Genomic DNA, 18347 nt, shown 5'->3' with positions numbered 1-18347 from the left:
AAAATCATTTCAATGTGCTGAGTTGTGCTGCATGCTTGACTGACTGAAACGTATCCTAATAATGGGGCAAATGACATCATAATGCACACGTGAACGCAAAGAGAGCAATAAAGTATATTTATTTGGAACTAATGAAGATGTAATCAGTAGAGCTAGATGAAATTGTTTGGCTGAAACTTTTTTCGGGGGAGAAAAATGCAGATTTGGCAACGCTGAAATGTTTCATGAATTCATGTCAAATATGCCAAACTGTTTTGGTTGAAAATAAAAACAAACAAAATATGAAAAAAATAAAATGCTTCATTTTGACATTATCTGAATGAAATGTTTCAATTCAAAGCGACTTTTCCATTCAATATTAATTTACATTTTATTTTAAAAATTAAACACGTTAAAAATGCTTGCAATCTAACTGAAACACTATCTTGGGACGAATGAAACATATGGTTTGACCAAAATCAATTTTTTTTTTTACTTTTCGATTGGCCAAAAATTTAAAGAAAACTGTGGTCAAGCTGAAACGAATTTTTTATTTTTCATGATTTTTTAGAATTTCCAGCCAACTGAAAAGTCTGTTATTCGCTCAGCTCTAGTAATGATGCCTATATGGAAGAAAACCATCCATAAATATTAACAATTGCCAAAGTTTAGAGGTTTTTTGCTAATTATTTGCACTGTTAACAGAAATCTTTGCTGAAGAATAAGAAAAATATAGAAATAGACTAAAATGTCCACACAAATGTAAGGAGTATGAGAGTTACTACTATGCATAATGATAGTCTGATAAAAAAAAATATGTGTTGGAGACATACATCCTGTTTTGAAGGACGTGAGGAATGAAAAACACCAGAGAAATGATTCAAGTGATAGATTACTGATCACCTGGACAGGAGAGTGAGCACTAAATGAAATTAAGAAAGGGAAAATATCTGTTGAATTTCATTAAAAAACTCTCCTACAGTGAGATATATTAGGCTATGCTAGTCTCCCAGGGTTGATTGAAGCCCATCACCAGGGATTTTTAAAACTAGACTGGATATAAAAACTAGGAAATGTACTACTGGGAACAATTCTACTGCGGCACAGAGGTGGACCACCAAATTTAACAGTTCTTTTCTCTCTCTTCTATATTTCTACTGCAGGATTAAATCAAGCTTATGATCAAAAGATGGAAAAGTTTTCAGGATAGAAAAGTTACCAAGCCCCAGAGAAATGGAGACACATTATTTAAAAGGATGTCAGCTCCTGAACCACTTGGTGCAATATTTTCCTATCCTCATTGTGACTGTTGTGTTGCACACACAGTAAATAAAACTTCTATGACATGGTGCTGTGCAACCTGGTTTTTTTCCATAAATTTTAATACAGAGGTCTTATGATTTTTCCCAAATGATTTTTTAAAACATTCCTACCTGAAGTGGTTTGTAAAGTGCTAAATATGCCCTGAACATGAAGGAGAGGATCTAGTCTATGTGACTGCTGTATTTTTTAGGTTTGCCAACTTGGAAATACAACATTTTCTCATTTGTTATAATTGAGATGTTTCATTACTTCATTTCAGAATTCAAAGTTCAGATGGGCCATGTGACTGCCAGTGACCTACACACAGCTTTCCACCTTTCCCCTAAGAAATCTTAATTTTGGTTCTGATCATGCAGTTGACAGCATGCAATTATTGCATGCAGGAAAACCCGCATTTGCTTCAATGCAACTCACAGCAGTTGCAGCAAGGTACTTGAGCAATAGCCATTGAAGGTTTATAGCCTTTGCTGGACGCTGTGTAATGGAATATTTTAAAAGTTGTAACCATTTTATAGCTTCTCTCTCACTGGTTGTCAATAAAATATTTTAACTGAAAAACTGTACTACATAAAAGCATTAATGGCCTGATCTAAACACCATTTAAGTCAACACGAGTCTTTCCATTGACTTAAATGGTGTTTAGATCAGGAGCTATGTTAGGCAGGCCTCCAGTGTGGGACTATTGTTAAAAACCTAAATCACAGATTTTATGGCCTTATTAATTATCTAGCTAAGCAACCACTACTACTATGCAGACAAGTGAATGCTGCTTACTAAAAGCCAATGATAAGTATGTTTATGGGCTATAACTGCATTTTTACAATCTATTAAACTGGATATGTGGAAATAATGGAAAGAAATCTCAGTAATTAAAGCAAAGGTTCTTCTAATTCACTGCAAAGCACAATCAAAGTCTAATGGAACTGCAGCAGAAATAATTAAAAGGAGATAAATGAGAATGAAAATTGAATTTTTACACATATTTGGCTTTTCACAGCAGAACTGAGTCCATTTACAGCAATTACAACAAATTTGTTAACAATAAACTGAATGAACACATTTGGAAGTTAGAATGTCACTGTATAAATGGAGCTGAAATTAACATATTAAAGAATCAGGCATACTGAACTACAAGAATCCAAGAAACCGAAAGCCTTATCAGTTAACATAACAATAATACACAAAAGTTGCATAGTTTTGGAAGCTAATTGCTAACTGTGAAATTCAGGTTAATTAGTTCGATAACTATCATTGTATGGGTTTATAAGAAGACTTAAAGCTGTCCTTGTTCTCACAATAATTCCATTTTATTGTGTTATAGTGAGATAGGTTCTGGTGGAACTCAGATTACACCTACCACACAATGCAATGCAGTTAACTGAAACAAGAATCTCACAGCCCTGTAAGTACTGTAGCACAGGCCAGCAATAGTCTATCACAACTTTTCCTCTGTCAAGTGGCTTCAGGGTTCTCAGTACTCGACACAATGTCCAGTTCCCCGATGGCGTAAATCCGCATAAATCCACTGAAGTCACTGGAGCTAAGCCAACTCACACCAACTGAAGATCTCACCTCTAGTCTCCTTTCTTAATCTCTGGAGCAGGTATAGAATGACTAGCAGAAACACAAGCTTTCCCAAACTTCCCTGCCAAAGGGCCTTCAGTCCAGGCCTGGAGAGGACACCTCAAAGAGGTCAGTCTCCATGTCTATAAAATCTTGTGCTAACTGTGATGGTAGCAATTATGGTCCTGTCCACTGGGAACTGGTCCAAGGCAACCAAACTCACTTCATAAATGCTAACAAACCCTCAGATGGTAACAACTTTCAGTCACTACTGATCTGCGCCAGATTCCAAATGGTGACCTGAGACCTGATTCAAAGTCCAAACACCCAATGACTTCAGTGGGCTTTGGATCAGGAACAAGAGCAGGAAAGATCTATATGCAATTATCAATCTCCTGAGCCAATTAGTGCTCTGCTTCTCACCTTTTAACCAGACCACAATGCTACACCGATTTTTATTCTCTTATCATTACTGCTACTGTATTATTATTATATTTTATGATATCAGCAAGCACTAGAACTAAAAAAGTGAGTAAAGGATGGTTTTCTGCTAGTATGTGTAATATGTATGGAAAGACCTGTTGGATATATTTTTAAACAGAATAAAATTGCTGACATATGGCCTTTTTTAAAGTGGAATGCTTCATGAAATGTACATTTTCCATTTGCCAAAAAATTTTGGAATTAAAACATTTAGCCTTCTAGTTGCTCTGTGAAATGTTTTGTTTGGTTTCAGTGTTTTTTATGAGTTGTTTCTGTATGGCCAATTTGGATCATTCAGCCCCATCAAATGTGAGTTTTTTCCAAAAATGAAGGATATCCTTTTTGAGATTTTTCTCTTCCCACCCCCTCAAATTTTTCAAAAACTGTTTTTGTTAATTTCAAATCTCAAAACACAAAAAAAGTTAAAATAATTCCAAGGAAAATCTGGAAAGTGGAAAATCCGAACATACTGAAAAGCAGGGGAACAGAAAGCACTACGAAAATTACCGATGTTTCCAATTTTTCCCCCTAATTTTAAACCAGCTCCCTCTGTCTGAGCACAACTATGAAAGTATTAATGGAATCACATGTGGTTCAGATCTTTTTTGCCAGCGTGTTCACAGTACTCAGAACTGTTTAAACTACTGGAAAGGACACAATGGATTGAAAGGTACAATATCTGGGTTTTTACCTCATGCACTCATACCTTCTCTGTGTCGATCCCTTTAGACATGGACCATGTTGAGACAATATAATCCATGACTCGTTCACTAAGGCCTTTTGGGACTTGATATAATTTTAGGAAATCCCTCACATTGTTCAGCATCTCATGGTATCGGTTGGTGTTGGCATACATTTGCTGGAAAATGGTGGTGACATTTCCAAAAATAGTTGCATAAAGAAGCGCTGAAAGAGAGAAAATGGCAAACAAAGATAAATGTCTATACTCCACAAAAAGACTTAATCGTTTCAATAAGTGTTTTGCGAGAAAAACAAGTGCAAGTGGTTGCAGACTCATTTGTGTGTGCTGAAAAGTTCTAGTTACATACACTCATATATTCACATACTTATACTCAGAGGACTTTTTCTTATGTGAACTTACGTTCCTCTTCATTCATCATACTTAATTGGCTCATATGACTCCCACCAACAGAAAATAAGGAGGAAAATGCCACTAAAAGGAATAACTGCTGAACAACTGAAAAGAAACAAGTCAAAAATGGCCCAAATAGAAAAAGCCTTACACTAAACCTTATCAAAGGGATTCGGTGAATGTACTCTGAGACACAAGGTGGGTGAGGTCATATCTTTTATTGGGCCAACCTCTGTTGGTGAGAGAGACGAGCTTCCCGAAAGCTTGTCTTTCTCACCAACAGAAGTTGGCCCAATAAAAGATATGACCTCACCCACCTTGTCTCTCTAATATCCTGAGACCAATACGGCTACAGCACTGGCATACTCTGAGAGGCAGTTCAATGGCAGGGACCAGGAACTGAGAATGGGGTGTCCCTATCTTGATCCAGATAAGACCATGGACCAGAGAACTGAAGCTTGGCAAGGACATATCTGGACAGACAGTGGTCAAGATCCTTAGCTGTGGCCAAGGACGACTCAGTGCAGGTCATGAGGATGTTGTATCCTATATCGAGGACCAGCTGTGCGTCAGCTCTGATGTAACATGAGCTCTATATTATGTCAGCTGACGGTGGCCTCAAGAACAGAAAATGGAGAGCAGAAAGATGTAGGGAAGCCTCAGTCACATCTCCTTGCCACTGGCCTCATCTCTATATCAGCAGCTGGGCGTATGTGGCGTAGAAGCCACCACACTAGATATATACCAGAGGCGTATCCCCCTCTGCTGGGGTGGTTCCCCCACCATAGCCAGCAACACCAGTTTTAGGGCCAGACTGTGCCCACAACATTGTGCAAAGCAGCTGCACCATATCCCAGGATAAGGAAGTCAAGTAACTCAGATCTAGTGTAAAGGCTTTCCATTAGAGATGGGCCTGCACCAAATCCCTGGGTCCAAATATTCCAATTCTTTGAAAAGTAGGAGCTTCAACTCAAAACCAGACCCAAATTTCAAAGCTGTGCCCTATCACTCTGATGGGCCAAACCATAGCACATACATCCAAACGTTTCTGAATTTGCAAGTGTGCAAAATCTGAATCCATATCTAAATGCTGTGGCTTGGCTCCATTTCTATATACCCCATATATTTCTGCTAGCCCAGAGCAGCCTGAGGCCACTTTCTAGCATTTTCCAGCCTCAGCTTAATGCACTGCTAGTGCAATTCAAGGAAACACCCGTCTCCACTTTTGAAGGGAAAATCATTAATGATAATAATGGGACTAAATGGGACTAAAGCATGTGCTTAAATGCTCTTTTCAATAGGGATGGACTTAGGCATGCTCTTAAAGGTATTTAGGTTCCTTATTGATTCGGTACCTAATTATTCTTGAGAAGAAGCCATAAATAAATAAATAGCACTCTTCTCTTAAACACTGTAGACTTTACAGAAAGAAAATTATTTTGATTTCTTCAAATACCAGTGTGTTGCATTTTCATTCTGTCCTTGGCATCAACAAATATACGGAAGTGTGTGTGTCATGTTTAATCATCTTTGCTTGGAAGTACTAGACTGCAGAATGCAGCTGTGTTTACGTATTCTTTTTTTTAAAAAAAACATGCAGCGTACAAATAGGAAAAAATAAGCTATTGTGGAAGGATAACTACTTTCTATCTCCTAACGCATAACAGCTTCCTTTTGTATACAACGGATTATTCACCTCACTCCAGAAAACTGACTTAATTTTATGGACATTTAGTCCAGTTTATCACTGCTCTTCCAGAGGCAGCAATTTTTTTAAAAACGTGGGGTTTGTTTAAAAATACTTGAATAGTAGAAATATTGCATGGACATTTCTCAACAATTTCTTGACTATCTAAATGTAAAAATGAAACATCAGAATGAAGCAGAGATGTGGTGTTCTCTGCCGCATCAGAGTCTAGGGGGACTGCATTCTGACTGGTTGGATAGACATATGAGAGCTATGACCAGGTAAGGTCACAGCAGGAGTAGCACTTATGAATATGAGGTTTCAATTTTGGAAAACTGGGGAGATTCATGTTCTCACTATATGACTGTACAGAAATCAAATAACAGGTATATATCTTGTTCCTCTTTGCTTTACTGATTATATATAATCACAACTGCTGGCTACTAAAATGTTTACACAATACATTACATATATACACACATATGCACAGTACATGCATATACACAGTATAAAAGTATGTGGGTTACACATGCATACACTCGGTGGATGAATGTCAGTTGTACATTTTTTCGCTTTTGCTGTTCTTCCCAGTTTTTGTAGCATGTTAAATTGGATGAAGTGCCACTTCTTGTAAATGCTACTCCCCCATTCCACTCACGTACATTGGTTGAAAGGTTTCAGTTAATTTGATGAGTGAATCTACAATATAAATATATTTTCAGTCTTGGCCTGCCTTGTTTTATACCCATTTCTGTACTGAAACGGATTGTGACTATAAAAATATACGCAACCCCCTTTTGCAAGTGCAAAATAGGACAGAAAAATCAGAGGCTGGCTGACAATGTGGTATTGCCCTATCATAAGGAAAGAATAGATTCAATTCCTGATCCTCATACCACACCAGCCAGACTGGAAGTGGCTAAGAGTGCCATGGTGGAAACACAGTCTGACTGTGGTGAGTGCCTGTGATGGGGACACATTGGGCCCCTGAGGGTTAAAAGGCAATACCATGACCAGGTAGCCTCTGGGCCTGCCGAGCATGCTCCGACTGGAGGAGCAGGTTAAGAGGGAGCTCAGAGGACCACATAAAGGAGGTGGAGGAGAGAGGAACCTTTCGCCCAGAAGCCACAGAGAAGGTTGAGCTGAGAGGGGACCACAGAATGGATAAGGCGCACAGACAGTGCCTTCCTTGACCAACCTGCCCGCTACTTTGAGAACCAGTGGGTCCTGCAGGGCTCTGCTTCTTTGGACTCTTTTTCTGCTAAGCAACTGACTACTTGGACTACAGGGGATTTACTGGTAGGAAGTGGCCCTGAGAAATGAACTTGGACTTGCTGCCCGTTACGCTTCCCACGGGGCCAGAGGGAGGGCCGGGGTCCCCCTACCACACCCCCTTAAAGGGCAAGGGCCAGATGCTGGTGGAAAGCCAAAGATCCTGAATTAAGGAAAGGACAGCACGTCTACTGCTTGGACAGAGGTGGAAGGGGCCAAAAGCTGGGTGCGCTAACCCCTTGGCTGTTGGCCCTCCAAGCCCCCTACCACAGTGCTACTTATTTCCTCCCACCAAAAAAATCTCCTTTAGACTGAGAATATTCATGAAAACTATCCATTTAAATGGTAATTTTACCGAAAAGTAATAAGTGCCTGAAAACAGGAGCTTGGAATGAAAATGCCTCTTTGAACATAATTATTGATATAATGAATCATCAGATAATTTCTTGGAAACTGAAATTAAAGAAAATGTTGCATGCTAGTCTACACACCACACAATCTTCACATGCAAAAAATACTAGCTCATTTCAGTGTTCGGACATTGTAATGTGTGTCACATTTTGGGCCTTTGGCAAACATTGTAAAGGCATTTGTGGAACATATTTAGGTCTTGGCAGGATTAGAGGTATGCCTCAGAGATGCTCCTTGCATTTGGTTATTTCTTATTTCAGCTGTTGGCCATTGTTAGTTATTGTGTTTCAAGAGGGAGATTATTTTTCTTAATTTACCACGGATACTCTATCCATGTCCTGTACTTAGTCCCCAATCCCACTGTGTGTATGACACACATAAAAGGGTTAAGATGGAAAAGCCACCATTGGGTATTTGCCTGGCCACAGTGTTCTGCCCTCATAAATGTTCAGAAAAATTAGTTTGTTCTGATAACGCATTATGCTTTACCCATTATATTGGGTTTCATCGGTTGAATGTGTCGTCACTCAGTATCCTATTGAGGAAACTCTGGCCGGTGGAGTTTTGTGAGAAGAAGTCTGAACCTAAGTTCCCTCTGAGAGGTGCGTCTGCGCGGCCGTGCAGGAGGCCACCAAGGGCTGTGCACTTAATTCCCCCAGCCCCGGGGCTACTGCGGCCGGGAGAGCTGCCTCTTCCCCAGCCCCAGGCCCAGAGTTGCTGCGGCAGGGAGAAATGCTCTCTCCCAGCCCAGGTGCTGCTGCAGGGAGAGAGGCCTGGGTCACCCTGCACCCCAAACCCCTCATCCCCAGTCCCACCCCAGAGCCCGCACCCTCACCCGGAACCCACACCCACTGCACCCCAATCCTCTGCCCCACATCACCCCAACCCTCTGCCACACATCACCTCCACATTGGTACACACAGCAAAATTCATTCCGCACATGGAAGGGAAAAATTAGAGGGAACATTGGTCCGAACTGTTGTTAGCTAGTCTTGGGAATACAAAATGCCTGATTTTTCTCTCATTTACATCTCTTTAAGGCTGGTGTAACTTCATCAACTTCAAATACTACAGACACTGGGATGAAATACTAATGTGGACACAAGAACAAATGGATACACCCTGGCCATCAGGAAGTTTAGACTTGAAATTAGACGAAGGTTTCTAACCATCAGAGGAGTGAAGTTTTGGAATAGCCTTCCAAGGGAAGCAGTGGGGGCAAAAGATCTATATGGCTTTAAGATTAAACTCGATAAGTTTATGGAGGAGATGGTATGATGGGATAACATCGTTTTGGTAATTAAATATTCATGGTAAATAGGCCCAATGGCCTGTGATGGGATATTAGATGGGGTGGGATCTGAGTTACCCAGGAAAGAATTTACTGTAGTATCTGGCTGGTGAATCTTGCCCATATGCTCGGGGTTCAGCTGATCGCCATATTTGGGGTTGGGAAGGAATTTTCCTCCAGGGCAGATTGGAAGAGGCCCTGGAGGTTTTTCGCCTTCCTCCGTAGCATGGGGCACGGGTCACTTGCTGGAGGATTCTCTGCTCCTTGAAGTCTTTAAACCACGATTTGAGGACTTCAATAGCTCAGACATAGGTGAGAGGTTTTTCGCAGGAGTGGTGGGTGAAATTCTGTGGCCTGCGTTGTGCAGGAGGTCAGACTAGATGATCATAGTGGTCCCTTCTGACCTAAATATCTATGAATCTATGAAATAAGTCCCTAGATAGACACAAGGGGCCAGATCCCCAGATGGCATGAATACACCAGCTTACACCATCAAAGGCTTCTGTTAACCTTCATTAATCCATTAGCGGCTCTTGTGCTATCCTCATCTCACCTGACTGCTGGACCAACAGCTCTGATCTTTAAACTTGTGCTACCTGTACATTTGCATAAATGTGGGTGCAATTCAATATCGCTAATGAAGCACCAGTGGATAGAAGAAAATTACAGCCGTGATCACACGCATGCAAAAGAATGAATACCTAATATTTCAGATAGTGTTTTCAACTGTTTCTTAAACATTGAAAGGTTATTGATTTGATTTGGATGACCCCAGTAATTACCAATCAGAGCTTTATCAGAACACACCTTGTTAATGAATACCCACAATATTACATTTGAGAATCACCCTTTGCCCTTTTAAAAATGAGACAATAGCAACAATTCTCATCTCTATTTCAGTTTGTTTCATTTTAATGTTTTTGGTTGTGGCAAACGATATTTGCAGAGATTCAGAGAGATGTAAACCACGGTGCATCTCTCCAGGATAAGAGGATTTAAACAATTTTCAGAGAGACACGGACATGTACATATGTACCTGATTAGTTGTAATTTAGTCTCTTCTTTTATGAGAAGCTCAGGGAAAACAGAAGAGATCATGCTACCCAAACTGTAGGAGAAATTACCCTCCCCAATTCCCTGATTTCACTTGCTAGTTAGGTCAGGCAGCATTTGTTCTTCTTCTCACTAATGATTCTTATTTATGTGGATTTTTTTTTCTTCATCTGCTCCTGCTGACATCTAACATTTACTTCTCCTAATTGTCTTCTACATGTAAATCTTGGAGAGTCCTCGCTTCATTTTGTATAGAGTAATTTAAAATAATGATGCAGGAATATTTTCCTCGCAACCCTTAAGGCTATGCAGGTGGTTCAACCATTATTTTAGATTTCTATTTTTACTCTCCAGTTCTCAAAAGACAGATATACATTGTATATATATAATTAATTTCTGGAGGATTTTGTAACAATGTCCTACATAAATCTTTTGCATCTGTTTAACAACAAGCAATTTTCTTGTTAAAAATAGCTCAGACTGGTCTAAATTAACCTAGAGCATTTCAAATTGATTACTACATTGACTGCTTTCTCAATATACCTTCAGGAAATGAGGCCTGGACTAAGAACCATCTTTTCCTACATTCTGCTCTCTATTTCATAGATTACATGGCCAGAAGGGACCATTGTGATCATCTAGTCTAACCTCCTGTATATCACAGGCCAGAGAACTTTCCCAAAACAATTCCATGAGCAAATCTTTCAGAAAAACATCCAAACTTGATTTAAAAATTGCCAGTGATGGAGACTCCATCACAGCCCTTGGTAAACTGTTCCAATGGATAACTGCCCTCCCTGTTAAAAATGTACACCTTATTTCCAGTCTGCCCAGAGCTGACAGCAGGAACCCCTGCCATATGGAGGGCTGACATCAGGAGCCCTGGTCGCCAGACCTGGGCGACTGGTGGCTGGGGTCCCGCTGTCAACCCTGGGTGGCTGGGCTCCCGCTGTGAGCCCCGTATATTGATGACTGTAATATAGTTACAGCAAAATATCTGGTTATCAAAAAAATTAGCAGGCATTAGAGAATACTTGAGTGTTTATATTGTTCCAGCAAATTTTTCTTAAACAAATAGGTCTTCTTTGGCTTTTCCAAATTACTGCAATTAATAAAGGTCCATTATTACTTTTCTGTGATTTTCCATGTCTTGTCCGCAACTCAGCTGCAATTATTTGGCAATCATCCCACGACTCAAGTAGGGTCTTGCTCAGAATGTCATTTACAATATGTTTGTACAGCCCCCAGCACTATGAGGCTCTGACCTGCTCGAGATCTCTAGACCAGAGGTTCTCAAACTGGGGGGCAGGCCCACAGGCCCTGGAGCAGTGTAGAGTATATTCTGGGAGGGTGGGCATGAGAAGCTTTCAGAGGGAAAAAAATGACTGTGCACATTTTACCCTCAGCAAAGCTGATTCCCCCCAAACCTATCAGGCCCTCAGGGGCGCTGTGCATTTGACTCTAGATGGCACTGTGGTTTTTGACGGATGTCTGTTAAACTTGCATAGCATTATAAAAAGTCGTTACCGTCTGTCCGTTAATGCATTTGCTATGATGCAATGTACATGTTTAATTGTAAGCATTGACCACAGTCATAGTTTTCCTTTTGTTCTTATTATAATGGATCATTGGCTCTGTTTGAATCAATGCTTTACTGTTTTTAATATCTAGTGAGAGTTGCATGTTGATTTTTTTTATCATTATCTGTTCCTGTGTGGCAGGAGGAGGGATAAAGTACTACAGACACAAAGAAGGGGGGCGCAATCAAATAAGTTTGAGAAGAGGAGGTTATTCACCTGTGCAGTAACTGAAGTGCTTCCAGAGATGTCCCTGTGAGTGCTCCACTCCAGGTGTTGGTGTGCCCCTGCGCCTTCGCTCAGAGATTTTTACAGTAGTACTCACACGGGCCGCACACACGCGGTGCCTGCCTCAGGTGCCGAATGTGCCTCAATAATGCTTGCACATGGCCCGGATCCTCAGTTCCTTCTCTACAACGGAGACTGCTCCAAACTCCGAAGTGGAGGGGAGGAGGGTGGGTAGTGGTGCACCCACAGGGACACTCATCTTACTGCACAGATGTCTGGGTATAGGGCCTGGAGGCCCTTGTCTTACTGTGAAACACCGTAATTGCTGCTAGATGTACCTTTATGGAGCTAAAGGAGAGCCCAGATAGTACAAGTTCTAAAAGATAGTCTAGTATTAGTGAAAGAGGGGTGGAAGCAGGAGCGGTTTGCTTGGTGGAGCACCAATGAGCAAACCTAGTCCATTTATGGAGATAGGTGGTAGGTGCAAATTGTATTCTGCTATGTAATAGTACTCTTTGTACCTGTTCAGAGCAGTCTAGTTCCTCATTAGAGAACCATTGAGGAGCCATGCTTTGAGGTACAGCATCATTACACTGGGGTGCTGTAGCTGACCCCTGCGTTGTGATAATAGGTTCAGAAGGGGGAAGTGGAATCGGCTGGCAAACTGACATCGTCATTAAAAATTGGTACCACGCCTGTCTGGACCATGTAGGGACTATTAGTATGATCCTGGCCCTCTCCACTTGTGTTTTTTGTAATACCCTGTAAAGAAGTGGTATCGGGGGGAATGTGTATAGGAAATTGTCATTCCATTTAATGATGAATGTGTCTCCCATCGAGTGCTTTCCTAGACCCGCTCTGGAACAGAATTCCGGGCATTTTTTGTTGGTCGTGGTTTCAAAAAGATCCAGTTGCGGGTAGCCCCATATTTTGAATATGTTGTATAGGATGGTATCGTTTATCTCCCATTCGTGATCTAGGGGAAAAGATCTGCTGAGCTTGTCCACAGTGGTGTTTAGTGAACCAGGTAGGTAGGAAGCTGAAATTTGCATATTGTGTTGGAGGCACCAATTCCAAAGTTTTTTAGCCTCTGTGCAGAGTGAGTGGGATCAAGCTTCCCCTTGTCTGTTTATATAAAACATGCAGTTGATGTTGTCGGTCATGATCCTGATGTGCTGGTCCTGGAGATATGCGGGAGAAATTGGATGCAGGTGTTGCAGACCGCTAGAAGCTCTAAAAGATTTATGTGCAGTGAGGCTTCTACCAGGGACCAGAGTCCCTGAGTGGTGTGGTGTGCCATGTGTGCTCCCCAGCCCGTGAGAGAAGCATCCATGATAATTATAACAGAGGGGGACTCCTGCACAAACGGGACCCCAGAGCAGAGGTTGTGTGGAAGAGTCCACCATGTGAGTGAGTCCTTGACTTTGGTAGGTATGGACAGAATTCTGTTTAGGCCATGCACATTCGGTCTGTAGACAGTGGTCATCCAACCCTGCAGGCATTGCATGTAGAGGCGTGCATTCTTGACCACAAAAGTGCAAGAGGCCATATATCTGAGAAGTTGCAGACAGTTGCGGACAGTGACCTGTGGGCTGTTTTGAAACTTGGCGACAAGATTCTTTATGGTGTTGAATCTGTCAGATGGGAGAGGTGCAGTCTGGTTATGGAATTGAGGTGAGCACCTATGAACTCTAGTCACTGAGTAGGAGTTAATGTGGATTTGTTTTTGTTTATTTGATGGCCCAAACTCTGGAAGCAGTCGATGGTCATCTGTGTGGCTTGGATGTCCTCCCTGAGAGTCTGTGCCTTGAGCAGGCAATCAGCCAGGTAAGGAAAAATTTTGACTCCTTTTTTCTGTAGGTGCGCCATTGCCACCACGAGAATCTTGGAAAAGACGCTGGGTGCTGTTGAGAGGCCAAAGGGCAGAACCCTGTATTGGTAGCGATTTGAGTCCTTAACAAATCGGAGAAAACGCTTGTGGGCGGGGTGTATACTTACATGAAAATAAGCATCCCGCAGGTCGAGAGCTGAAAACCAATCTCCCTGCTCCAGCGCTGGAATTATGGTTGTGAGGGTAACCATTTTGAATTTTTGCTTTTTGATGAACTTGTTGAGTCACCTGAGGTTGAGGATGGGTCGCCATCCCTCACTTTTCTTTTCTGTCAAAAAGTAGTGGGAATAAAACTCCTTTCCCTGATCAGGCACCATCTCGATTGCTCCTATTTGTAGAAGATGTTGCACCTCTTGATGCAGCAAGTGCTCACGAGAGGGGTCCCTGAAGAAGGATGGGGTGGGAGAGGGTATGGACAGGAAGGGGATGGAATAGCCCAACTGGATGACCTCTAGGGTCCATCTGTCTGTAGTGATGGCTCGCTAGTTGTGGTAGAATGGGAGTAAATGGTGACCAAAAGGTTGGATGGGAAGTATAAGTGCTGGAGTTGGTGGGAGGTCTTCTATACCCTTGACCAAGGCTTCAGATCTGCTTATTAAATTGAGGGGGTTGGGACGGTACCAACGTTGTGGGGCATCGTCGCTGATGGCTGGGTCTTTGGTGGTGTTTCTGCTGGTGGTCTTATAGCCTCTGTTGCTGTTGTGTGTAGGCCGGGTATCATGGGCGTTGTTAAGGCTGATACCTGTATTGTCTTCTTCTAGCTGCCGGTGTATGGATGCGTAGGGATCTGAGCGTCGCTCTGGAATCCTTCATGGTGTGCAGCACCTCATTGGTTTTTGCTGCCAATAACTTCTCACCATCGAAGGGGAGATCCTCCACGGTGTTTTCTATCTCACGTGGGAAAGAAGAAAAGGTAAATCATGAAGCCCGATGCATCACTATGGCCATCACAGACCTGGCAGCTGTGTCCACAGCATTGAGGGCAGCCTGAAATGCCATGAGGGAAATATTCTGCCCTTCAGAGACTACTGCTTTGAACTGTTGTCTCTTGTCCTCTGGGATGTCATTAATAAAGTCCATGAGTTTCCCGTAATTTCTGTGATCATATTTGGCCAGTAGGGCCGCGTAGTTTGCCACTCTAAATTGCAGCGTGGATGATGCATAAACTTTGTGCCTGAGTAGGTCCATTCTTTTGCTGTCCTTGTCAGAGGGAGTGGACCAGAAATGCTGCCGTTTGTTCTTTTGGTTGGCTGCTTCTACCACCAGTGAATTTGGTGGTGGGTGCATGAAAAGGAATTGTGAGCCCCGGCAGGGGACATAGTATTTCCGGTCTGCCCTTTTGCAGATTGGGGGGTGCCAGATATTTTTGGCAGGGTCAATAATGGCTCCAATAATAGGTAAGGCAATCTTGGATGAGGCTGAAGATTGTAATATGTCAGTCAGCTCATGCTGAGTGTCCGACACCTCCTCCAGAGTGAACTTGAGCTCATTAGCCGCTCTTCTGAACATGAGTAGAATCATCCGTTGTTGTTGGGAATGGGGGCATAATAGCCTCTTCTGGTGAGGTGGGTGAATTATTATTATTTGGAGAGGGTTCAGGTGCGTCCTTGTCTGAGTGCACCGTTACAGGTTGCTCCTGGCCTTCTGTCGCGGAAGTGTGGACGGATACAGGAGGAGATCTAATGTGGCCTCTGCATGGGCTGTACCGGCTACTGTGGTGCCTGCTGCAGGACCCCCATGGGTTCCAATAATGCCATTGTCTGGGGAAGGGCATGGGTGGTCCCATCCATGGGCGGTCCCATCCATGGGCGTCCATACCAGAGTGGTAAGTCCCTGGACTATAAGGATCTTGGTCTCCCATGCTACCAGAAGTGTGAAGGGGGGAGGAGTGGTATGGTGAAAAAACTGCCTGTACTTTGTCATTCTCATCAGTAGAAAAGTGAGAGGGGAGAGGGGATAGCTGTCGGTGCCATGCCGACGATCCTGGTGAAAGATTGGTACCAATAATGGGGAATCTGGAGTTGGCGAAATTACCAAATCGCTGGAATGAATAAATTGTGGTGCTGAGATAGAAGGAACTGGAGTATATAGCGCTGGGTGCGGCGGCGGTGCCGATTGATGCAGCACCCTATGCAGAGTCACGGATGATTGAGGTGTCAGTGCCGGGACAACAACTGTACTTGTGTGTGGCACAGGCAGGCTCAGCTGAGTCGGCACCAAGTCCTTTGCGGCGCTGTGCGGTGCCGTACTAGAAGAGGCGGGCAACTTTAAGCCCGGAGCCTCGGCACCAGAGTGGCGCGTACCGGCAGCGGTTGGCGTACGGACAATGCTAGAGGTGCCTGGAGTGTCATATGTGCTGAGCAGCGGCAGAGTCGGCACCAACAAGATAGACCTGGTCAGAGGCTGTTTGGATGCCGTCTGGTCTCTGTGAAGTGATGAAGCTGGCCGGTTTTTTGTTGTTTTCTTGTCCTTAGCGGACTTAGGAGCGCTCTGTCTCAAGTAGGACTCCTGACCTGGGTCAGAGGCAAGTCTGAGGGACTTCTCCATTAGAATTAACTTGGGACTTCCCCAAACAGCAAACACAGAGACTGGCCATCAGTGACCGGGATGGCCTCTCTGCACATAGTGTATCCCTCAAAACCTGGCGAGCCAGGCGTAGTATAAACTCTAACTGACAGAAAAAAACTGGGAAGGAAAAAAAAATTTAATAGAAGAATGGGGAAATGAAACTTATCTGACTAAAAAAAACCTAGATAAACTGTATAAACAACTATCTATCTAAAGCAAGAAATAATTGAGCGAGACTGCTGAGCTCCGTCTCAGGCTGGCGATGGTAGAAAAGGAACTGAAGAGCCTGGGCCATGCGCACGTTATTGAAGCACATTTGGTGCATGAGGCAGGCACCGTGCATGGGTGGCCCGTGCAAGTACTGATGTAAAAATCTCCGAGCGAAGGCACAGGGGTGCACCAACACCTAGAATGGAGCACCTGGAGTGGAGACCCCCAGGGACATCTCTTGAAGAACCACTGCTCTAGACACTACCGTAAAATAAACGTTAAATAAGGGTAACAATTACATAGGCAAGACTCCCATTGGTGTCAACAGGATCTTTGTCTAAAAGGCACTGTAGGATCTGGGCCTATTGTGTAATGAAGAATGCCTGTAGTAAATTGATGATATTTATATATACGTTTTTTTTATAAAGCATATTCTTTGCACAACAGATTGGAACAGCTGCTTTGGAGCCTGACAAGTCTAAGCACAATTAGGCATTCAGCAGCCTTTATGCATAAATCCTCAAAAATATGTGGAAACATTCTGCCGCACTTGCACATTAGCTAATTTTTAAATGGTGATAGTTGGGCCATTTTTAATAAGAGCAATGAGATAATAAATTTAAGACCCTGTCATTTTGTTTCAAACTAAGATGCTCTTGCACTATACATGTACCCAAAAGCGATTCAGATTGCTAGCTAGTGTGTTTGGGTGGGGGATGGGGTTATTATTGGTCTTTGTTAAAGGCAAGTATGTGTATGTTATATTCATGCATCCTGACACAATGTGGATAGGGCACATTTGATAAATGCAATAATAAATGCGTTAATTAGTAAAATAAAGAACCGAGAAATATTCTATGCAAAAACTCTATGCCTGTCCAGAAATCCATGACTTTTCTACCAACTCTCCGCTTCGTCACTTGACATGCTGCATAACATTCCATGCAGCGGTAAATGCTAATTACAGTACAACTGTCTTGCTAAAGAAATTGGATGTAGTGGAGAAAGAATGAAGAGATTCGGAGGATAGCCAGAGTTCATCAGAGATAATGTTCACCGTGAATGTCAGCCAACAATGCACCCGTAGCACTTTGCTCCCTCTCTCATTTGTCATTTTCTCCATTTTGATTATCATTCTTGATACTGGTTCTTTTTAATCCCCCTTTCTCCCTCCTCCTTTTTTTATGCAAAAGTCTAAATTGCACCTGTCAAACAATCTCCACTACTCATTCCGTAAACCTGTCTCTTTCCTTTCCCCATCAAAGACTGGAGAACCTGCTTCTCCACGATATGCTGTCTTCAGCATTGTTACTGGCCAATGCTGACGTCTGTGGATTAAAATCATGCCATGTTTCTTCCACTGTATGCCTCACTATGTCAAAAATGTCATCTGTAATAAGCACAAGACACAAAGGATCTACCATGCTATTGTATGGAAACGTGGAAACTGACAGTGGGTCAAAAGTGATTGTTGACATAAAGGGGCTCCGTGAGTAAATTTGGCAGCGGTCAGTATCAGTGTGAGACAGGCTAACAGCTTGTTACAGGGTTTGGGCTGATTATTATTTCTTTTTATTATAATTTTTCCTTGGCAAATTTTCTACATGGACACAGAGTTCCTGTCAAAATAAGATGAACGCTGGATAGCAGGCAGTCACTTTAGCCAAAATACCTAAATATCACTCTCATACTGACAAACACCACCTGATCTTAGTGCC

At 42.5% G+C, this 18347-nt stretch overlaps 1 protein-coding gene across 4 annotated transcripts in view; it reads right to left on the bottom strand.

The window, feature by feature from the left end:
• KCNH5 (potassium voltage-gated channel subfamily H member 5) overlaps positions 1 to 18347 on the bottom strand; it is a 240159-nt gene that overhangs the window by 83584 nt on the left and 138228 nt on the right. For all 4 annotated transcript variants that reach the window (XM_043549512.1, XM_007068012.3, XM_043549514.1 and 1 more), the window contains one exon: positions 4055 to 4254. In XM_043549512.1, the coding sequence (XP_043405447.1) occupies positions 4055 to 4254 (200 nt within the window). The remainder of the gene's footprint in view (positions 1 to 4054; positions 4255 to 18347) is intronic.

Source organism: Chelonia mydas, chromosome 6, assembly GCF_015237465.2.
Source record: "Chelonia mydas isolate rCheMyd1 chromosome 6, rCheMyd1.pri.v2, whole genome shotgun sequence".
Taxonomy (NCBI): Eukaryota; Metazoa; Chordata; order Testudines; family Cheloniidae; genus Chelonia; species Chelonia mydas.
The sequence above is the reverse complement of the archived record's forward strand: the minus strand, read 5'-3'. Positions and strand labels throughout refer to the sequence as shown.